Genomic DNA, 22914 nt, shown 5'->3' on the forward strand with positions numbered 1-22914 from the left:
GCAGAAATGACAGTAGCATATAAATTATGTAGTTGATTCTAGCAATATTTAAATATTAAAATCATCTTAAATAATTATCTGAAATAATTGAGAAAATTATTTCTGTTTTTCAATACTTAAGAATACAAACTCCAGATTAATGCAGGCACAATTATATCTCAAACTTTTGTAACAAGTTAATGACAAAGGGTAATTTTGCACCATACCTATGATGTTCTATAAAAGCAGCAAATACAGAAGGCAATTCTGAAAGTCAAGACAATGAAGTCAATGCTATGGCACCATATTTGATATGTTTGTTATAATAATTCATGTAGAAATGATATGTAGTTGAGGAAACAAAGCTGTTCTCTTGGTTTTCAGGTTTGCAAAGAGGAACAAAATGCGAAGAATAGCAAAGCCAGAACATAATTTCTATTTGTATAGGTCACAAACTTCTTCAAATACATGAGATATTACTTTGTGCAAAAAAGGACTGTTTACATGAGCAGATTTAAAAATTTTTCCACTATTTTCAACTTTGTGGTTGATAAATATTCTTTTCTAATAAATATATATATATACAGGCTAGTAATAAATATACAGATTTATTCATTAATGACTATAGCACCAATAGATTATTACTCCTATAGTTGTGAGCACAAAGGCAGAACACTTGTGAGTAAACAAATGATTAACACAATCATTTTTTCAATTCTCCTTTTTAGAATTCAAAAACAATGTGGTTTCTATTGAATTCTAACTATCATAGAACTCAGAGATTTATTTTTCTAATTTTCTTAAACCTCTAACAATAGGCAGAAACTAGTGTTGGGAGCCTGTGGGACAGAAAGGCAGACTTGTGACTTGTGAGGATAATGGAAACCAAAGATTTCCATGCATGGGAGGGGCCAGAGACATACTCAACTTCATAGAACTAGGAACCAGGATGGGGCTCATTCACCTGTGAAATGAGAGTGTATAAAGCAATTACTGACAATAAGGGACCATATCTGTAAAGCTGCATACCTGCAGTGGTCAAAGGAGAGAGAAAACTGCCCTTTCCAGCATCTGCTTTAAGGCTCAGTGGATCCCAGTTTTCTCTGGGGCAAGAACCCTGACCTACCGCTTTAAGAACAGTTTCTGGATGGGCAACTTAGGACTTTAGGTCCTAGTTTTCTATAAGAACACCAGTGAAGAAGATGAACACATGGAGTAAAGAATACACAGACTTCTCATTAAGGCGAGCCTGAAAACTAACAAATCAAAGGACATGAGGAAAATATTAAGCAAGAAAGGTTTTTAAAGAATTAATTATAAGGAGGTAAATACACTCCCAATAAAATTAGAACAATGATGAAAGATACTATATTCAATATATGTATCCATTTTCAAAAACACTCACTAAATAAAAATACGTAAAAAACAAGGACTTCTAAAAATGCATGTATGAATCAACGACATAAAGACATGAAAACTAAATCATTGCAAATTGTGTGTGTATTTTTTCATGGTTATTGATTTATAAAACTTAATGAATTAGTATGTGGCACATTTTCTACTGAACAGAATCGGTTAAAAAATGGGTGACTTAGGTGATGGTATTGAATATTTGGTGACGAAAGCTGCATGGAAATAAAACACATGAAGAATATGAAGACAACAATGTTAAATCAAGAAGCTCCAAGTAGTTCTAAAACACATTTAAAAAATAATAATAAAAGAAAAAAGTGACAAACATAAAATCATTAAGAGCTTTCTAATATTACAAAAGTGCAATATTTGTGATGATATGCAGCAAGTACCAAACAACATTAAAAAATAAATTCTGTTAAAAACAACTAAATTTAAAAACAGAATAATACAGAGGGGATAGAACACAAACAAAACAAATTTGATGTCTGATTTACTACTTACTGACCTCAACAAATAGATGTATATTCTTTGGTCATTGACCACATCCAGGTGAACTGTACCCAAGATGTGCTGCAGAATTTACAGGCTCATGGCTGGATGAACTCACACAGGGGCCATCCCTGCCATATTGAGATGATCCTTACTGACAAACTGCAGATTGTTCCTAATCCAGAAGAGGAGGTTGCATAGAAGAAAAGGATATCCCAGAAGAAACTGAAGAAACAAACACTTATGACCCAAGAATAAATTTATCATATCACAAATGCAAATAGAAGTAAAAGCAGGGAAAAAAACCCCACCTACACTAACTGTAGGGTGACAGGATATCTGTCAGTATCAGGTTGGGGGGGCGGTTAAAAGTTAAGAATGTTTACCTTGTGTCCTCAATTACTTCATTTAATCTTTTCTCTTTCCCAAGGTGTCTAGTCCAACTAAGTGTGCATTCAACATCTGGGGTAAGATCTGTAGAAATCAGGTGAAATATGTTTTTCCATTTCTTAATTGGTAGTGGAACCGAGAATGTTGTTAACTTAATACCATAACTTTCACTTAAAATGCTCCTTTCCTGTTACAATATATTAAAGATATTATTCTGGAAATAAATCTCAACAAATATATTATACTCTAATACAATGTTATGCCATCATTTATTTTATCAGTTACTTGTTGTTGGACATTAAATTTGTTTAATTTTATTATTGTGAAGAATGCTGGGTAAACAGCCTCAAAATTAAATCTCATCACATAATTGTGATGATTTAATAATGAATTCATAGAGGAATGATGAATAATAATTTGTGAATGATTAAATAGAAGCTAAGAAGACAATGGGAAGTGGGATTAGAACATATTATAAAAAACCAGATCATGATAATAACTTAGTTTAAGTTGAATAAAGAAAGAAGACCAAACAATTGAGAAGTATGTATCTGTACATGGCTTAGCATAAATGTCAATGCATAATATGAACAATCAAAAAATTAAGCAATATTAATATAAGCATATCATTTAGAAATATGGAAATACATATACTAGGGGGAAAAACTTGAACTAATGGAAGGAATCTGCCTCTGAAGAGTGGGAATCAGGAGTGAAAAGGATTGGAACTGAGAAGCTCCATTTCTCTTATAGGCCTTTTAACCAGCCTTTTTGGCTTAATTTGTTCTTTAAATAGATAAAATTAAAAAGAAAGTGGAACAGTATAACAGGGAGTCATACATTTTGGAGTGCCCTGCCCTCCTGGAGCACAGAGAAAATGTTCTAGAAATCAGAATGAGGTATGTTGTTGACATACCAGAGAGACATGGAACTAATATCAGTATATTTGTCTTCTATTGTCAATTGGATTCTTGAAGAAGATTGCAAAACTGTATTCAACTTTTAATGCTTGGGTTTTGTTTTAGAGTTTACTGAAAATAAGTGAAGGCTTCACTTTATAAACACAATTATAACAAATATAATTTTTTCTAAATATAATTATATTATAAATATATTATAAATAAATATAATTATATTCTAAATAATAAAGTTTGCCATAGGCATATCAAGTTCTTCCTTTTCAGTAGCATTTATATTGATCTCTCTCTCTGTGTCTCTCTGTTTCTGTCTCTCTCTTGCACACTCACATAAGCCCATATACACATGCACACCCACATGCTAGCCACGGTGTATCTACTGGTTTGGTTACTTATATATTGTGGTATAATATAACATTTAAATTACTCTAGTATTGAAGAGAAAGTTGTTCTTAGAAATGCAACCAGATGACAAAATAGATCAACACTGGTATTATGTCCACTGATTTAAGGTCATACAAAAATTTCTAAATGTCCTTTGTTTTTAAAATGCACTGAAATAGGGGCACCTGGGTGGCTCAGCTGGTTGAGAATCTGCCTTCGGCTCAGGTCGTGATCCCGGGGTTCTGGGATCAAGCCCCATATTGGGCTCCTCGCTGAGCAGGAGCCCTGCTTCTCCCTGCTTCTCCCTCTGCTACTGTCCCTCTCCCCACTTGTTCTCTTTCTCTCAAATAAATAATGTCTTTAAAAAAATAAAATAAAATGCACTGAAATATTTATATCTAGGTATATTAGTAGTCATGATTAAGAAGATCTTGAAATATGAAAAACCTGACTGTTGCCTTGTACTCACCTACCCTACAATACTCAAATATGCAAGACTGTGTTTCCTATTGCTTCTTGTCTCCAAGCCCTACTTTTATTTTTCAAAGAAACCAAGAAGGTTTTCCTGTGGTGCTATAATATCTGATTATTATTCAATATAGATACCTAAAGAAATATGTTTTAAAATGTGCATTTTTAAAAAACTTACATTTTGAACTTTTTATGCTAATATGATTAATCCAATTTCTCTCTCAAGTAAGAAAGCAACAATAACCTTCTAAAGTGCAAAATACTTTAGGAAAATTCTTGATTAGCTTTCTGCTGTTCAGTTGAATTTTCATTTAAAAGATACGGCTTTAGAAATCTATGATTTATTCAAACTTCAGTTAAGTTGCATTCTACATATATAGCGATATATTACCCCGAGGAACTACCCAAAGAATTAAGGGGAGAAAAAAGCCTGTCAGGAGTGGATGATAGAAAAACATCCTTTTCAGGAGAGGTATGATATTATTCACACTGTGGAGTATTTATCACTGTCATCAAGATATCTCCAGGGAAACTTTTCAAATATATTTTAATACATATTTTTGAATGGAAATAAAAAATTATATAGGTGGATTTGAAATCTCTACTACATTTATTTTACTAGTAGACATTTTAATGAAAGCCAGGCCTTCAGAAGTATTTATAATTTGTTGTTAATGAATATAAAATGAGAGCTCTCTCTGTGTCCAATCGGGTGTCCTCATTCCATTTTCATCCTATCTTATCACTCTACAGTATTTAATTCTCCGACCACACATTTTGCTGGAAATTATCTCCTCAGTTTATTTCCAAAAACTACTTTCTTCTATTTTTTTCCTATCTTTCTGACAATTATTTTTATGGGTTTTCTTAAAATTTCTGATTTTTTACACATTAAATTCCTGCATGTATAAAAAATTATATCACAAGCTATTTCTTAGATAATACAAGTTTCATCAAATATTATCTATGTTAATATAAAAAATTAAGAGTCCAATAGCAAAATAAACTTAGAGAAAATATATTTACATCACGATACATGAGTTTTCTATTGCAGGGCTTCTTAGAGACTGACATTTTGAATCATCAAAAGATATACTTTTTTTTTTATAATAATTTTTTATTATGTTGTGTTAGTCACCATACAGTACATCCCAAGTTTTTGATGTAAAGTTCCATGATTCATTACTTGTGTATAACACCTTCTAAGTAAAATAATAAGCTGAGAGAAGTGCAGTATACTTCAAATAATAAGTTAATATAAGTTACTTCAGACAGTTATCTTATAAAGTATAAATTTATAAACTCTAGTTGAAAATGGTGAAAAAAAGTGTACAGATTTCCCAAATAAATTATAATATTTAAAAATATTCCGTTGCTCTAGTAACCAACACTATTATTAAACTGATGCTACTGGATGTCGTCTTTTGCCTATCAAGTGAGAAAAAAATGAATAAGACAAAATCTATGGTATTGTTTGTAGAGAATAAGATACTTAGATACAAGTTTCATGCATTACATCAGAGTCTAAATTGGTACCTCTCTTCAGATGAGTAATTTTAAAGATACATTAATCTTAAAATATGCATTGTAATTGGACAAATTACTTGTCTATCTTTTTATTATTAATTTATCATGGTTATATAATGAAATTTAATTTTGAGGCTGCTTCACCAGAATTCTTAATAATAAAAAATTAAACAAATCTAATGTCCCAAAACAAGTGATTGGATAAAAAAATATGGCATCATATTGCAGTGTAATGCAATAAATTAGTTGCATTTATTTTGTAGAACTATTTCTGATACATTACAACATAAGAGAAGCATTTTTAAAGCAAGGTACAGTATTATCTTAATTTAACAACATTTATATGTATATAAATGTGCAGAGAAAAAATGCCTGAATACATGGAATCATTAGCAGTCATCTTCTCTGGGAAGAGGAGTAACAAGTGATTTGCACTTTCTTCTTTGTGCTTATCTGTATACCTCAAATTCTCTGTAATGAACATGAATGAATTAGTAATCTGCTAAAATGTATCCATGGATATTAAACATTGTCATTCTTAGGATTTCCTTTTCATATTTTCTCTAAGGTAAAGTTTAAGAAGCATTTGAATACCTTATCTATACCAGGCACTACAGTAATTATTGATGACAAAACAATGAATAAGACATAGTTCTTATATTTATGTACTATAAATATATCATGGTAGGTGCTAAGAGAAAACTGATCACAGGTAGTATTGAAACACTAATAAGCAGGCCTTGTCCAACCCAGGAGCTCAGGAAAATATTACTGCAGGAATGATATCAGAGTTAAAATTTAAAGGTTCAATCATAGTTCACAGGGATACGGTAGAGATAAATCATTTCAAGCTGAAAGGAAAGCATAAAGGCAGACAAGGAGCCACACGACAGAGGGCATTGTAGAAATATGAGAAGTTTCTTATTAAAAATTGAAAGAAGAGAGGCAGTGACTGAGGGGTAATAAGACTGGGGAGATACCTAATTTAAAGCAATAGTGACTTAACGTATGCAAAAAAAAATGGAAATGTAGTCTGTTAGGGAAAACAACATTTTAGAAGCAGAGATTCTCATTTTAGTGCTTCTCAGCATGTGTTCCCTCTATTTTTCCAATCTTATTTTATAAAGAATAATTAAAATTTTAATCTATGACTTGTATTTCTCTCCTGAGTACTAAAACTGTGTTTTTCAGCCAGATAGCTAGAGTAATCACCTCCAAATCCATCAAACATGTACATCTGATGGGAAGAATACCAATAATTCTCTGCCTACCACCCTCCTTTGTGCTGAGGGCCATCTCAGTTCTGGACATCTTCAGTCAACTCCTCTTCAAACAAGAAGTCTTAAATTCATTGTGTCTCAATACCTTTTCACCTGTCCTGCCCATTTTCTTCTTCTTGACTTATGAATTGATGTCCTCCTCTGATTTCTCATTGCTATCTTCTATACCTTCATTAATCCTAGCCCAGATAACACGAATGACACCTTAACTGGTGTGCACAACTCCATTCTCTTCAATTTTGTTTCATTTTCCAGATTGATGCTCCGTTGTATCTATAGTTCCAACTGTGTTACTTACTATCTTTAAATTACTTTCCAATCAGTTACATTATTATGATTATTTTACTATGATGCTTTTACCTCTTATTTCTGTTTTCACAGAATTATGTACTGCCTTACACCTCCTTATTGGTTTTTGCTATTATCAATGGAGATAACTGTGTCTTCTAGTACCATATTAAAAAGGCAAAATGCATCAGTAATATTTTTTTCTTGATCATCTACTTTAATCATGTTTGTAATCATGCCCACACTCATGATCTTGCTGAAATGAGACTTAAGGACAGCGTTTCACATCTCTTATTATGAGAAAATTTTTCATAAAGCACTTATTACTGTTTAAGATTCATAAGAGCAAAGAACATGTATCCCTTGTTCACCTTTGCTTCCTAAATGCATATGACAGTATGTGGTGCATAGATGTTAACCAAATATTTGTTGCATGGATAAAGTATTTTATTTTTTCTATCTTATCATCTTTGAATGAAGAAAAACATCTCCGTTCCAAATTGGTTTTATCAAGAGGCATCACTTGGAGGTTGATTGTTGGTATCATCTTTTGTGTAGGCGACTTCATATTCCATACTACCATGTAGAGTAATTTAAGTGGAAAATTTCTACCAAATTCTCTATGTCTCACAGGCTTTGCCTAATGCTTAACTGTCTTTTTTGTTGTTCTAATTTTCTAAGAATTTGAAGAGATAGAGGATAGAAGAAAATAAAAGTCCTATGTATTCTACCCTCCTAACAATGTGGCTATTTTCCCTTCTTGTCCATTTGTTTTTGTGATTTTTAGACTCGGGATATAGGAAGAGAAATCATTCTGGCAATGAAGATGAAAGCAGCAGGAAGGAATTCCATTTGTCTCAAAAAATTAAAAAATAGAGATTTTAAACTAAAGGAATGGGTAAGCAATGTTTTGTTTGTTTAAAAAAAAAGCTGTAGAGACAAGGGAAGAGGAAGAGAATAGCTGGGGAAGGGATTAGTAATCATTCTTGATATCAGCATAGCACACTTCAATTATAATTTTTCATTTATGTACTACCATCCTAGAATTTGGTGCAAATTATTAGATTCTGGCAGACTATTAATTGCACCATTCATTTGCTCACTGAACACACATTTATAGAGTGCATGCAAACCGCTGTATGCAAGTCACTGAATACAATGTAGCATTACAATGGTGAAATAGACACATTTTCTTTCTTCCCGGGTCTGTAGTGAGGCAAACAATACATGGAGAAACCAAAGGTAAGAAGTACAAGTCCTTATAGATAAAGAGGCCACAGAGGAGTAAAATCAACAATTTCAGAGATAAAAGAAAGAGTGGAGGATCTGTCATGGATTGGAGAGTCCTTCCTTCTTCACTGATACAGCTGCTACTCAGGTCTATGCAGTTAGTTTATGAGAAGCTCCAGGCCACTGGTGTGAGATTTTCTGCGGTTTAAGTAGAATCAGAAATCAAGATAATTATGTGAAATTCCCTAACTTTAAAATATTGCCAGTACATGTGATTTTTTAAAAATATGCCGTGCTAGGTAACATTGACTGTGGCCTAAGAACACTCATTGTGGGGCCCTCTTTGTCATGAAGGTCCAACCTTTGAAACAACACACAAGCATATGTTAACACCACCGCAAATCAAAATACATGTCTCTGAATAAAGAAAGAGAATGCAGTACCAAGTATACATAATTAAAACAGAGCTGTTATAGAATGGTTCTTAAGAAGTTGACCATTAGTCCGAGACTCAAAATGAAAAAACAAAACAAAACAAAAAAAATCAAACATTGTAAAGGAATAGGAATCAGTTCCTCAGGCAGAGGAGGGGATTGCCAAGGGCTAGGGGATTAGAAAGAGTTTATGAACTAGTGGATGAAGGAGAGAGTTTCATGAGATGAGAATCAAGGTTGGAATGGGGACCAGATTTTAATCGACATTCACATCCCTATCTGAAGCCGAGATTATTCATGTACAGTGGGAAGTCATTGGAGGACTATAAACTGGGAAATGGCTCTAGTTGACTTTTACTTTATCTGTGTTACTACATGCTTTAAAGCTCACCTATTTATTATAAATATTTTAAAGGGATGGTGGAAGAGGTTATTTGAGGAATTAATAGCCAGATACTTTTTAAATGGGAGCCTCCAAAAAGTCAAAATGAGAATTCACTCTTCAGAAGTAAATGAAATTGTGTAGAATTAGGAGGTGACATTTCTCTTTGTTACTCAAAATGTGGCCTCAGTCTATTTCTCTGTCCTCACATAGACATGAAATTCTCTCTCCAAGTAATGCGTCACCTTGATTTTTTTTCTGCTTTGTTTAAGCCAATAAGAAACTCTGAGGAGAATGGGATACTATTGCACCTGGGTAGAAAGAAATTATTTGAACATTTGGAGCCATTTCATGTGCTGTGGTAATATTGCCCTTGTGCATGATGGAGAAAATGTAACATTTTTTTTCTGTTTAGTGAAAAATAAGAATGTGCCTTACCAAAAAACAAAACAAAACAAAACAAACCCAAAAAACTGCTGTCTGCTTATAAGTGGGCATGTTATCTTTATATTCTGAAGATGTGATAGAGTTAAACTGAAGTTGTCTAAAACCCGCTTAGATAAGTTCTTTTGCAAGTATTAATAGCATATATCAGAACAAGAGGCAGGATCAAATGAAAATTTATAGATAAAGAAAAAATGCCATCGATACAGAAAAAGATGTGTGTAAGCCCATTATGCTGAAGGTTACTTATATTCTGTCTTGGACTCTGAATCTACTGTAAGTTTCCATTACTTAACCTATTTAGATAAAACGTTCCAGATATTAAGAAAATGACTCTTTATTTTAAATGCCAATATCTGTATTAGCATATTTCCACTCTACTTCTCAATGCAATCTATACAGACAATTAATCTAATATGACTTTTGAATACTTTATGTTTTCCACTAGCTTATACTTATTACTAGTTTCCTAATTTTAGATCATGCCTTCTAATTCAGCATTCTTTTAAAGTTTTATGTGTATTTTATTTGAGTCAGTTTTGTAGTCTTTTTGATCATATTCAAAGCTTTAAATATGTCACCAAAAACACAAGACAGCTTTATTTGCAAAGGCTTTCAATGATGCCTATTCAGAAATATTTACACATCACAGTGATAGAAATGTCTTGATTGAAGTGACAAATTGCATTTTTTACCACACTTTCTAAATGAAAGCAGAGCTGTAAAGTATTATATTACTGTCAAGAGAGTTTAATGTTTTAAACAATTCTCAAAAAGTTTTTGAAGATAAAATAAACATTATGCTCTAATAATTTGAACAACATTGACCCTCTGGAAACAAATTTGATGTTGCCTTCCATTTGAATATTTGTTTAAAATGTGAGGGAGAAATATTAAAAAGAGGTATTTATTTTATCATATGATAAATATTTCAGTTGAGATGATAGCATCTTGGAAGAAAATTCTTGGATGGGTCTGATAGCAGCCAGCCTCTCATTCTCCAGTTGTGTATATTCTCTCAATTTTAGATAAGCTTCAGAACTTACTAAGATTTTAACTTTCCACCTCCACAGCTCTGGGCTGAAGCACAGTGTCTACTGTGGCTTTTCCTTTAAGCTACATGAGAAGTCCCTCAGGGAGTCCTCAGTGAGAAGTGGCTCTGAGGGATTCTCACCAGCTTCAGGCAGAACAGTGTTTGCGATTCCATATTTTTGAAGACGAGTTTTGCATAGTATATACAAAATCAAAAACATTACTCTAGAAGGTATTACGGTGACACAGGGAATTTGAATGCCAAATAGTCATATATGATAAGAGATCACAAATTCTATTTCAGCTCCTCTTCTTCTGTTTAAGGGAGAATAGTATCCTTTATAGTCAGCCTCTTTCAGTTAGGGATTTCATCTTATCAAACATGTAAAGACATGACTCATACACATGGAGAGTGAACCTGTGTCAAAATATTTTACTGAATTCATTTTTTAAGGAGGTATTACAGTAAGGGGTTAAAAGCAATTCCGGGAGAATTTGACCTTCAAAGGTTTATTTTCTCTATTGGGCCAAGTTCATTTGCATTGCTACAGGTGAAAACATTTGCATTACAATCAGTTTTCTATAAATTAATTTCTATTCCTACAGAGTTGTAAAATGGACTAGTCGATCAAAATCAATCAAAAATACACAGCCCCACAGAATTAGAAAATGCCCAGAGGATGCACGAGGCACTGAAGATCCCTGGATCCCACTTATAGGATGCGGTAATCTCTTTTGCCCATTTACAATTCTTTGACATTTTGTTCCTGACAGGAACTACGAGAGAGTCTCCCCTCATGTCATGTAAAATAAATGTCTAAACATATGTGAGGCTAATACCTTAATTTTTATATTTTTATATAATCTATTGAATATTATAGACATATAATTCACAAGTTGATTGCCTTTTGGTTCTTTTATCCCTTTTTGCCTTAATATAAAGAAGCTAAAAATGTCTTCTGATTGCTTTTAGGGTTTTGGCTTATCTTTCTAGCACATTTATATTCTGCCATTTAGTTTATTTTAAAAGAGGAATTAAGGAATTTAAAAATCCACTTTTTTATAACCTTTGTATTTCTGTAATTTATTGCTCCCATTCCTGCTCCTGTAACAAGCATTCCTGCAGAAAGGAAGCAAACAAGAGGCAGGGAGGATCCTGAGAAGCAAGAGTAAAGAAAGAGAACAGGACTGTAAACACATTCTGCTTATAGAATATTCAGTATTAAATTTGGTGTTTTTTAATTTAAAAAATTAATGGAGCCAAAAGGAATAACATGTATACGAGATAAAACAGAATACAATAAGAATAAAATTGTAGGTATTTGCAAAATGAAGAATCTCATGGACTATTCTATTTGAAGGTAGGAAAAGCAAATTCAGAGGCTTATACAACAAAACCTCCAGGTGGAAAGTATAAACTTATTCTAGTCCATCCTCTTATATATTTGTTTCATTCAATGGAATAATGACTAATCTTAGTAATACTGTAAAAATAAAATAGTGAAAACTGAGAACTTTATTCAGGTGGGAGATAGAAATCAAAGGAGAAAACAAATAAAATGTTAGACACAATTTTCCAAGAAATAACCTGGATTTTTTTAATAAGATATTTACTTAAGTGAAATGAATTAACTCAGCCTGCTATAGGACATGAGATCCTGAGGCCTTGAAAGGTGATCCGACATTCACATGGTAATTGAGATAGTTTACTTGCTATGGAATCAGGCTCTTTCTGTTTTTATAACAAGGTGAATTATTTTAATAGGATTACACAAAGAATTATTGTATTTACACCATAAGTGAATTTCTTTAAACAGGATTATTCACACTCCTGTAATTTATAATTCTGTACACTAGATTGTCTCCCTACTATATGAAAGTGTTCAAAGAAACATTTTTTAATTGGTTGACATTTTAAAATTTAATTCCTAGGAAATTGGTGGAGTCCATTATATTTACTTAACGGATTATCATTAATACTTCAAAAAGAGGTTCATGCATCCTACATAAAGAATAAGTTAAAAATCAAACAATGAAAATATGACTGCATTTATTCTAGAAAAATTTTAGGAGCTTAAAAATACAATGTGGTCCTCAAAGTATAGTGAAATTTTTTGTTTACATAGAGGAATGTCACCTTGCCATATAAAGGAGAAAATCTGAGTTTGCCAAGTGATATTTAGGGTACGGATAGTCAACAACTCCCAGAAAATGGGTAGATTTCTGAAAGTTAATTTTTAACAATCATTTTTTTTTAAACATAGGGTTTATTTCATCATCTGACCATTACCCTATAAGGCAGTGTAGTCCTCAGATTAGTCAGGGAAAGCTTGTATGTATCAGAAGTAGAGAACCAAAAATAGTTTCAACTGCAGGTAGTCAATATGGCCATCATTTTGAGTTCTGAAATTTATGACTCTCCTTAAAAAAAATAGAAAATACATATAATCTGTATTCTGAAATTCCAAATCCCATATCCTTTCCACTTGAAATTTATGTCCTTTTTCTACCTTCCATGTCACATTTGCCCATTGTGACTGATTACTCATCCCAAACTGGCTTCTGTCCAAGACAACTGATGGATTAATTTGTGTTGATTGTAAATCAACTACAAAGATACTGAAAGCGCTTTTAAAAAGCAGTATTATACTAATGACAAGTGTGGTCCCTTGTGTTAGACTTAATAAATTCTATCCCCTGCCCTGCCACTTACTTACAGTGTGAACTTGGGAAAGTTGCTAAACCTATCTATGCCTCAGTATCTTTTTCTATAAAATAAGAGAAGACTCACTGTGAGTTATGAAGTACCTGAAACTGCACATAATATGCCCTCAATTAATGTCAGCCTACTAAACTTTTTGATTTAGGAACAAATCAGACTTCTGTGTTTATCTGATACATACCTTTATTAGATTAAGCATTCAAATTGCTGTATTCCAGGTTTTTGGAATTATTTAAGTATTTGTCCAGCAATATAATGTATATTTCTCCCAATTAACTCATATAATGCAAAAAAGGGGCATATCTTCTAGTTCTTTTGTAAACTAAAAAAAGATAAATTTTACAAATTTAAAAGATGGATTACTTTTATGATTTTATAGGGCCACACATCCTCAATAATTGCATATCTTATTACTGAACTGAGTGAATATAACAAAACATATATAGAAAATAGCATATTTTATTAACTTAGTTAAGTATCTTACAAGGAACATTTTTCATGTAAAGGAAAAACTACATTATTTTGCTTCCTAAATACCTAACTGTAAGAATTTCAAATTTTGCATGTATAATATTTTAGTTAAAATACTATTAGAAATAGTAAATATGTGATATGTGTATTAAAGGAGACAACTGACACTTTATGACTTTTGAAAATTATAATACTTTAGAAGACTCAAGAGGCACATGGGTGGCTCAGTTGGTTAAGTGTCTGCCTTCAGCTCAGGTCATGATCCTGGAGTCCTGGGATTGAGCCCCATGTCAGGCTCCCTGCTCAGTGGGGAGTCGGCTTCTCCCTCTCTATCTGCTGCTCCCCTTGCTCCTTCTCTCTCAGTCTCTCTCTTTCTCACTCACTCTCTCTCTCAAATAAATAAATAAATAAAATCTTTAAAAAAAGAAAACTCAAGATTATTCAATCAATAGTGCAGTTCAATATGAACATGTAATCATTTTTTCAAAAACATTGCTTAAATTTGCCAGGAGTTCAAATTGTATTGAGTATCCAAAACCAAATCCAAGTCCTCATCCATCCAATGAGGATAAATAGCACTTCAGTAAATAATTGGAGTATAAGTTGTCTATAGAAATAGAAACCACTGATGTTATTTATATATGGATGAATATGCATTTATTGCATCATATCCAGAACAAAAAGGGATTTTGTACTTTTACTTGTGATCATCGTTTGTTAGCTACAAATAGCTAATCTAAGTTTTCTGAGTTAAAAAGATTAAACACTAATTATAGTTACTTAACTTGAAAATAAACATAATAAGGCTATTCATTAAAATATAGATTTAAATACATTAAATTTGAAACATTGCTGAGAATGGGACAAATGTGTATATCTAAAGAATTGCAAATAGTTATATTCACAAGTGGAAGAAAGACCTATTGAGTAACTAAATTTTTAAGTGGAAGGGATGATGTTGTCTGGAAGATAACTTTAAGAATGATGAAATTGATTAATTTACAAAGTAAATGACAATACATTATATTCTTTCATAGTAGTTGGCACTGTGGGACTCTCACAAATTTGTTACTGTAATTTGGCATGCAACCATTATATTTCATGAGAATCATGTCTGGTCCTGTACTTCAGTCTCTGCATCATGTATACTCATTATTATATGTATATATAATTATTAAAATTGCTAGAAATGATGCTAGATTTCATTCTATAAATTAATATTAAACATTAGTTTAGAAAATATAAATTTGTAATATGTTATTAAGACATACCAACAGAAAGGATAATTATGTTTAAGAAGAAATGCAAATTTATGTATCTTGACAACTACTTACTAATTTTTAATGAAAATCTGGGTTAGAGGACAAAGCTCAGTCCCATACCCCATTTAATAATTTGAAATTATAATAGTTTATTAAATATGTGTGTACACATGCATGTGTGTAGTGATATTGAAGAAATGCTTTGTTGTGGAGAATGATAGAATAGTTAAGTAGTTCAGTCTAANCAACTACTTACTAATTTTTAATGAAAATCTGGGTTAGAGGACAAAGCTCAGTCCCATACCCCATTTAATAATTTGAAATTATAATAGTTTATTAAATATGTGTGTACACATGCGTGTAGTGATATTGAAGAAATGCTTTGTTGTGGAGAATGATAGAATAGTTAAGTAGTTCAGTCTAAATGCTCTCTTTTTTAAGGTTTATATTAACATTGCCACTTACCGGTACAATGTCCTACTCTATTTCTTGCAGTTTACAAATTCTTTTCTGTAGGTTTAAAAAGTTAATTGTAATTAATGGTCTCTGAAAGATAACTAGGCTTTGAAGTAATTTACTTGCAATTTAATGTGGATTTGCATTTCTAAATATAAAACTAAAAAGTGAAATTTCTTTCTGTCTTTCTATTTGTAGGGACCCAGGTCAGGCCGCCCCCAAAAGTGCCACAATGGCATATTGATTATTTTGAATTGAATCTACCTGGGAAACAGCTGGTAAAAGGACACTCAGACCTTCCTCTATTCCCCTAAAAGCAGGAAACAAATCCCCCACATGAAAAATACCCTCTGTGTATAAAGAAGTAAAAAGACATCCTTATCAGTAGAGGTAGGGACTTTAGAGTGGAGAAAGCTGTAGAAACAAACCTATTTTTTTTTTTTAAAGATTTTATTGATTTATTTGACAGAGATAGAGACAGTCAGTGAGAGAGGGAACACAAGCAGGGGGAGTGGGAGAGGAAGAAGCAGGCTCTCAGCAGAGGAGCCTGACGCGGGGCTCGATCCCGGAACGCCGGGACCACGCCCTGAGCCGAAGGCAGACGCTTAACCGCTGTGCCACCCAGGCGCCCCTATTTTTTTTTTTAATCCATTACTACAGCCTCTGTTCTGCTTAGAATTCCTTACTAATTAAAGCTCCCAAACACTTGTTTTCTTTATCCTGCCAATTCATCACAAATTTATTGTCTCTTGTCTAAAATGTATAAAAACTACCTGCTTTGGTCATTTTTTGGGGTCTCAATTTCATTATGGGGCCTCTGTGTGCACGTAATGAAACTGTTTTTTTTCCTGCTTAATCTGTCTCATATCATTTTAATTCCTAAATGTGCTAGAAGAACCCTGGGGTGCGGGTGGGGTAGGGAGAAGGAAATGTCTTTTTCTTCTAGGTTTTTCTACAGAGAACTGTAGCAGAACAAAGTAATTATACTTTTCTTAGTAGTTATGAAAAAAATTTAGTTTGTGGATATGCCAATTTGGTTTTGGCATTTCATTTGTTCTTTTTCCTCCATGTTTTCAAAAAGGAAAGAGGAAATTTGCATCTTATAATTTTGCAGGTAGGGATTTTTGCAGAGGTACTGTGGGAGCAGTAATTTATCATTGTTAAATCAAATATTACATAAAAGTGGAAATTTATTAGTGCAAAATTAGCCAGGTTTTGTTACATGTTTATCTTGATTTATCTGATCATTATCTCTGTCCTTGACTATTCAGAGGCATTCATGCAGGTTTCCAAGTTTGGGAGCAAATATATAACCAAACTGTTTCTGTGCATGCAAAGGTGGAAAATTATTTTCCAGTATATAGTTAACTTTAAATTAGAATGTAATGCTTTATCCTTTAGTAGCACTGCCCAATATAAACTTCTGTGATAATGGAATTACATGTCTGTTGAACGCTTGAAATATGCCTAGTGAAGCCAAAGTGATTTTTAAAATTTATGTGATTTTAATTAATTAAAATGTTATATTTAGATATCCACATGTGGAATGTGCCTACCATGTTAGACAATATAGCTTTAGAGTTTTATTATTACTCTTTCATTCATTGTACCTAAAATTTAAAAAGAAGTTTTTAAAAAAGATTTTATTCATTTATTTGAGAGAGAGAATGAGAGCAAGAGAGCACAGGAGGGGGAGCAGCAGAGGGAGAGGGAGAAGCGGACTTCCCACTGAGCAGAGAGCCTGATATGGAGCTTGATCCCAGGACCCTGAGATCATGACCTGAGCCGAAGGCAGCCGGTTAACCAGCTGAGCCACCCAGGCACCCCTAAAAAGAATATCGTTTTAACATTTGATCTTCACATGAAATTAGCATAGTAAACAGTTTGCTTTATTTTTAAGTTTACACAATTTAATTTACTGTGAAGATATGATAGAAAGATACAAGCAAGTGGGAATTTCTAAGGGAGATGTTTCTGTTTATCATNTTTTAAGTTTACACAATTTAATTTACTGTGAAGATATGATAGAAAGATACAAGCAAGTGGGAATTTCTAAGGAGATGTTTATGTTTATCATTCTCTTTTTTTTTTTTAAAGATTTTATTTATTTATTTGACAGAGATAGAGACAGCCAGTGAGAGAGGGAACACAAGCAGGGGGAGTGGGAGAGGAAGAAGCAGGCTCATAGCAGAGGAGCCTGATTCGGGGCTCGATCCCATAACGCGGGATCACGCCCTGAGCCGAAGGCAGACGCTTAACCGCTATGCCACCTAGGCGCCCCTGTTTATCATTTTCTTGATGTTTCTNGGGGGAGTGGGAGAGGAAGAAGCAGGCTCATAGCAGAGGAGCCTGATGCGGGGCTCGATCCCATAACGCGGGATCACGCCCAGAGCCGAAGGCAGACGCTTAACCGCTATGCCACCCAGGCGCCCCTGTTTATCATGTTCTTGATGTTTCCAGACTTTAAAAACAATCAGCCATAAGTGCCAGTCAGCTGCTCTGTTTAAGGCAGCAAGGTACTTTTTTATACCATTCACTACAATGTGGCTCAAGTCCAGAGACAAGCAACGTGGTGATCTCCTGCATAGATAATTCTCTGGAGCATTCTGGACTAATCTGGGAATTCTGGGGAAACTGAAGTCTCATAATTTAGTAATTAGAGTATGGAAAATCTACTGCAGGGGGCCGGTGGAAAGGCAGGTACAAGCTTTTATCCATGACATTTAAGCAGTTTGACATAGAAGCAATCTTATAATCATGACTATTGGTCCTATTTGTATTTGAACTTATTACAGAAAAAAATATAACAGAAACAGTGCGCAATGATGACCTTACTCAGAAAGTCCGTTAGTGTAGTTTTGAGTTAAAACATAGATACAGGTATATGTGAAGAAATAAGGTATAATTAAAGAATTGCAGTGTTGTGTGTTCAGGGAAATGAAATCAGACAGATTCTAGGGTATTAAGGAACAATGGGTTCATTAGAAATAAGAGTACAATTTAAAGCTGTATTGAATTGGGTGGGGTAAAACTGGAACAGAAATAGAAGACCAAAACAATTAAAGTTACTTCAGTTGCATGTCCTAAACAGGTGGGATAATTATTCCCCGAGCAGCATTTCAGGAAGACTGAACTTAATACTTGATCCTTTCATCTGCAAGCATGAACACGATAGAATAAAATATAATCACTTTTTAGTATAGAAAATTAAAACAAATTTTTTGTTAAACGTTTTTGTTTTAAGCATAAATTTCGTGCATATAAAAACAAGAAAATTAGGAGAGGAAAATAGAATCATGTGGTTAAGGTGGTCCTGTTTTGGAAACCAAGCATAGGCAGAAATGCTTCAACTTTAGAAAATAGAAGATGATAATTTAGAGTACAATCAAAATAAGGTTGATTATTGAATTTATGGTTAATTTTTAAAATTAATTGACAATTTTGAAAAAGGATAAATAGAAAATCAAATTTGTATTTATTTTAACAGCATAGTTTTGAGTTTCAAAATAGGCAGTTATAATGGAAGGCTGAGTTTGCAGGTAAAGATTGAGTGGCAACTATTTCAATGAAAGTACACCAAAAATTCTAACAGATCTAGACATGAAAGATTAGTATTTTGAAATATAAGTAGAAAGATTTAGTGATGTAATGAAATAAGGACAGTAAATTTGATACCTTATCTCTTGTTAGCCAATTATAATACTCTTTGTTAGCAGATGTAAAAAATAATTAAGTTTCAAGTATTTATTAAAACATATGCAGATACCCATAAGAAATGTTTTATTTTATCAGGTTAGAATCGTGTAAAAGCTTAATAATACACACAGTTGTTATAACTGTGAGGAAACAGCCTCTTGTATACATTGCTGCTACAAAGGCAAATTAGTTTTTAAAAAAAGAAATGCAAATAAGTTGCAAACATTAATGAGGGCAATGCTTTTCTTAATTCATTCATTTTTAAAAAAGTATTTCCCCACCATTATGAAAATACTATTGACAACATGTAAGTGTAAAGCGTACAAAGCAGGGGCACCTGGGTGGCTTAGAGGATTAAGGGTCTGACTCTTGATTTCGGCTCACATGATGATCTGAGGGTCATGAGATCTCATCCCACATGGGGCTCTGTGCTCACTGGGGTGTCTGGTTAAGATTCTCTCTCCCTCTTCCTCCTCCCCCACCCTCTCAAAAAAAAATAAAGTGCACAAAGTGATGATTTGATACACATATATATTGTGAAATGATTACCATAAAAGGTCAGTTAGTACTTCCATCCCCTCACATAATTACCATTTTTTGTCATGATAACTTTTACTCTCTAGTTCCTCTCTTAACTTTCAAGCACATAATATGCATTAGTAATTACAGTCACCATGCTGTACATTAGATCCCCACAATTTATTCACCTAGTAACTGGAAGTTTGTTCCCTTTGACCAACATCTCCCCCATGACCCAGCCACTGACAGTCACCATTCTGCTCTTTGAGTTCAGCTTTTTTTAGATTCCTCATATGAGTGAAAACAATCAGTATTGGTCTTTTTCTGTCTGACTTAATTTTCACTTAGCATAATACCATCAAGTTTCATCCACGTTGTTGCAAAAGGCAGATTTCATTCTTTTTTATTGCTGAATAATATTCCATTGTCTGTGTATCTCACGTCTTTATTCATTCATCCCTCATGGACACGTAGGCTGTTTCCAGGTGTTGGCTGTTGGAAATAATGCTGCAGTGAACAAGGTGGGATGGTGCACATATCTTTTCCATACAGCAACTTCATTTGCTTTGGAGAAATACCCAGAAGTAGAATTCCAGACCATATGGTAGTCAATTTTTAATTTTTGAGGAAGCTCCATACTGTTTTACGCAGGAGTTGCACCAGTTTATTTTCCCGCCATTAGTGCACAAGGGCTGCCGCCGCCAGCAGACACTGGGGTGAGCCTGGGGCCTTGGTTTGAGGGAGGCTGCTCGGAGTGGATGCCTCAGAACCAGCCTGGCGCCTCCTGAGCGGCCTGAGGACAGGTGGTGGGCGGCCTGGTGGTGGGGGGGAGCAGGGGGCGGGCCGGGATGCTCAGCTTCCGGTTAGGAAGCTCTGGTAGAGGACGCTCCCTGGTGTGCCAGGAGGCTCCTGGGGCTGTAGGAGCAGGCAGGCCAGGGATGTGCTGGCGGCCCAGGTTCCCGGAGCTAGCCAGGAGCCTGGTGGCGCTGGTTCTGTCTGGAGTTGCAGCCGCCGAGTGCCGGGAGGCTGCGGTCTGTTCCAGGAACTGGCCGAGCCCTCCCGTGGAAGCCTCCTGGAGCCTTGGCAGTTGCCTGGAGTGCACGGGAGCCCGCAGGGCCCATAGAGGGAGATGGGTTTCGTGTTGAAGTCAGGTGTTCACACTACTCTCCTCCCACGGGGAAAAGTGCCTCTCTCAGCGCTGGGCTGCCCGGGCTTGGGGGAGTAGTGAAGGGGGCAGTGTGACTCGGTCTTTCCTATCCTCCTCGCAGCGTCCTTTCTTAGTTCTGGGCTTCACCAGCTGCTGTAATCGCTACCTGTAATTCTTGGCCCCGTGCAAGTGTTCCCGCATTCTTGCGCAGAGTTGTTCAAATTGATGTTTGGGGTCGGGGAGGGGGGCGAGTCCTATCAAATTTTATGTCCCTGCTTCACTGACGTCACTGGCAGTCTCCAAGAAGTGTTCAGTGGTGTTCGAGTACTGTATTGAAGTTATGAAAATGTATTATTTTTTAAAAACAATTGAAAAGTAGTAATTTGTGGAGATCAAGGTGCTCAGAATCTCTTTTTTTAAAGGTTATTTAGCTACTTGTAGACAATAAATGGCCTCGTTCGGGATGTTACAGTGAGAGGGAAATTCAAAACAAATTTCTCTCATAATTCAAATGTTTAAACTTTTTAAAGAGTTTTGAAAATTTAGTGTATAGAGTTGAGTTTGCAGAAAAATGAACAGGAGGTTGGTGATGCTTAGCAATTCAAATTTCAATGGAAAGGGAAAATAGGGTTTGTATATGGGAAACTTATAAGTCAGAGGTACTAAAACTTGGGTCCATGAATAAACTTCAAGAAATTTACAGACAACGTGGAAGCTGGATGCAAATATGTCACATGTGTTTCTCAGAGCCATAATCTCTGAAAAATCTATGAGGAGTTTTTGGGTGAAAAACTAGAAACCATAACTTTAGGCCACATCTTGGGTCAACCCCTCAATCTGCTTGGTGGTAAAGGTAAGTATGAACTGTTCGAATTCATATGATTCAGATTTTTAAGGACTACTTTTCTAATGATTTTTGATGGTTTACACATTTTTCCAGTGTATCATAAAAATATTTTCCAGGGTATGTTATGTTGTTAAACTCAGGGTGGGAAATATGGGGTCAGTGAAATAAGAAATATCCATACTTTTTTTTTTTACATAGAGATATTTTCATTAAACCTACAATTTCATGTTTTTATTTTTAAGAATCTCATTGACTTCTTGCTCTCTTTTTTTGTTTTTTTTTTTTGTTTTTTAAAGATTTTATTTATTTATTTGACAGAGATAGAGACAGCTAGCGAGAGAGGGAACACAAGCACGGGAAGTGGGAGAGGAAGAAGCAGGCTCATAGCAGAGGAGCCTGATGTGGGGCTCGATTCCATAACGCCGGGATCATGCCCTGAGCCGAAGGCAGACGCTTAACTGCTGTGCCACCCAGGCGCCCCCTTGCTCTCTCTCTCTCTCTCTTTTTTTTTTTTTTTTTGCTCTCTTTTTTTGAAGATCCATGGCTATGACTCTGTGGTGCAAAAGTAGACTAGTTAACTTACTCAATTTTTACGTAACTTTTTGGTGTTATATAAATAATTTTATATTTACACCTGCATATTAGGCATTTCTTCTCAGATATTAAATGGTGAGATCAAACTTGACATATTTAAAACAAAATTCATATTTTATAATGATCTTTATTCCTACCTGCTCTATTACAATATATAGCAATCTCCTAGTCATATATGTTCTATATCCTATCGACTTTTTCCCTTTTTAAAAAAAAGTTTAATTTTTTAAAAGATGTTATTAATTTATTTGAGAGAGAGAGAGAAAGAGAGAGCACAAGCAGGGGGAGAGGCAGGCAGAGGGAGAGAAAGAAGCAGGCTCGCCATGAAGCAGGGAGCCCCACAGGGGGCCCGATCCCAGGACTCTGGGATCATGACCCCAGCCGAAAGCAGATGCTTAATCAGCTGAGCCACCCAGGTATCCCAACTTTTTTCCTGTTTTAAAATTTTCTTTTTTCTTGGCCAAAATATCCTTAGAACTATTTTTCATATTCATATATGTTTTTATTAATAACAGTGTTACATACTCTCCTTACCTT

At 34.4% G+C, this 22914-nt stretch overlaps 1 protein-coding gene across 1 annotated transcript in view; it reads left to right on the forward strand.

Annotated features, from left to right (window-relative positions):
* The window catches only part of LOC117802944, an 86119-nt gene extending 70330 nt beyond the window's left edge, over window positions 1-15789 (forward strand). The window contains exons 6-8 of the mRNA XM_034663797.1: window positions 7929-8039; window positions 11270-11388; window positions 15773-15789. Coding sequence (XP_034519688.1) covers window positions 7929-8017 — 89 coding nt within the window. The 3' untranslated portion in view covers window positions 8018-8039; window positions 11270-11388; window positions 15773-15789. The remainder of the gene's footprint in view (window positions 1-7928; window positions 8040-11269; window positions 11389-15772) is intronic.
* The last annotated feature ends 7125 nt before the right edge of the window (window positions 15790-22914 follow it).

This window comes from Ailuropoda melanoleuca, chromosome 7 (assembly GCF_002007445.2).
Source record: "Ailuropoda melanoleuca isolate Jingjing chromosome 7, ASM200744v2, whole genome shotgun sequence".
NCBI lineage: Eukaryota > Metazoa > Chordata > Mammalia > Carnivora > Ursidae > Ailuropoda > Ailuropoda melanoleuca.